We start from the raw sequence: 1673 nt of genomic DNA on the forward strand, positions 1-1673 counted from the left end.
GCAGTGTTAGGATTTAGATCCCGAGTCCCCTCTGAGGCAAGGCCTCCTTCATACATTGTTCTGGCCTCAGCCGAGGAAAATACTCATTCTTTGCCTGTGGCAACAGCATGTTCTTCTAGGAGCACTCCCTCATGCTCACAGCCTAGCCCTGAGTACCCCTTTGGTTCTGACCCTTGTATTGAGACCATAGAGGAGATCAGACGCCAAATCAGGATCAGGGAAGCAAATGGGATTAAGCCATTTGCTTGCCCTTGCAAAATGGAATGCTACATGAATTCTGAGGAATTTGAAAAACTGGTTACCTTACTTAAGTCAACTACTGATCCCCTCATTCATAAAATAGCTCAGATCGCAATGGGGATCAATAATGTTCATCCGTTTGCACAAGAGTTCATTAATGAGGTGGGTGTAGTCACACTTATTGAAAGCTTGCTCAGTTTTCCTTCCTCTGAAAGGAGGAAAAAGGCCATAATTACCCTGAATCCCCCTTCTGGGAATGAAAGACAACGCAAGATTGAATTACATGTTAAGCATATGTGTAAGGAAACCGTGTCTTTTCCCTTGAACTCACCCGGACAGCAGTCGGGATTGAAGATACTAGGGCAGCTGACTACTGACTCTAACCATCACCATATTGTCGCCAGTTACTTTTCAGAGCTTTTTCATTTGCTATCCCTGGGAAATCATAAAACCAGAAATCTTGTTTTGAAAGTATTTTTGAATTTGTCTGAAAACCCAGCTGCAGCCAGAGATATGATCGATACAAAAGCATTAGCAGCATTAAAACTTATCTTTAACCAGAAAGAAGCAAAAGCCAATCTCGTTAGTGCCGTGGCCATATTTATTAACATAAAGGAGCATATCAGAAAGGGCTCAATTGTAGTTGTCGATCACTCGGGTTATAATACACTCATGGCCATTTTCCGTGAAGTTAAAGTGATTATTGAAACGATGTAAAATGAGCCAGAAATAAAAAAAAAAAACACTTTGAACGATCGCCAAACTAAAAGGCTGGCTGTCCTCGAAGAGCCTTGCATAATGTTTTGTTCATTACAGTGTGCACATTATACATTCCATCTTTAACAGTATTACCTGTGACGGTGTCTAGGTTTAAGCTTGGACCATTTTTCAAATGAATATCACATCGTGAGCTGAAAACGTCTGATTTTTATCTTGTGTAAAGATGAAAGGGGCGCGTTCTAACATTTTACTTAATGAACCAGTTCATCCTAAGTAAGCTTACTTGTTCATTAGTCTCTGCTTAGATCATTTGTGGCTTCATATCGCAGAAAAAGAATATCCTTGAACGTACAGTGCGGTTGCAGAAGTAAGGCATGTGCACACTGATGCACTACCTGCATCAGATAACTCATTCTACAATACAGAAGTGGCCCTGAGTCCTAGATAAAATGTAATACTCAGTTTTACAAATTTTGTTACTACATTTATAACTCTTACATTTGTTAGACTATTCATTTATGTCAGTCATCTCACAGGAGAGAAAGGAGGTAGGTGTAGGGAGGAAATATTTCCTGAGTATCTGCTCTTTTGTCAGGTACTATGTTTACACTATATTTTACAGGTTTTTTTTTCCTCCCCCCTTCTCACAGTGGCCCTGTGAGTTAGATACTGGGAGTTTTTTTATTATTATTATAACTCATTATTCCGGATCA

The 1673-nt window shown here is 39.9% G+C and overlaps 1 protein-coding gene across 1 annotated transcript; it reads left to right on the forward strand.

Annotated features, from left to right (window-relative positions):
* Positions 1-6: 6 nt before the first annotated feature.
* On the forward strand, positions 7-1423 carry LOC105310125 (basic helix-loop-helix family member b9; the record flags this gene model as incomplete). Its single annotated transcript, XM_011386337.2, has 1 exon — positions 7-1423. A coding segment is annotated over one exon (951 nt), but the record flags the coding sequence as incomplete, so codon positions are not given.
* Between the last annotated feature and the right edge of the window lie 250 nt (positions 1424-1673).

This window comes from Pteropus vampyrus, unplaced genomic scaffold, assembly GCF_000151845.1.
Source record: "Pteropus vampyrus isolate Shadow unplaced genomic scaffold, Pvam_2.0 Scaffold1132, whole genome shotgun sequence".
NCBI lineage: Eukaryota > Metazoa > Chordata > Mammalia > Chiroptera > Pteropodidae > Pteropus > Pteropus vampyrus.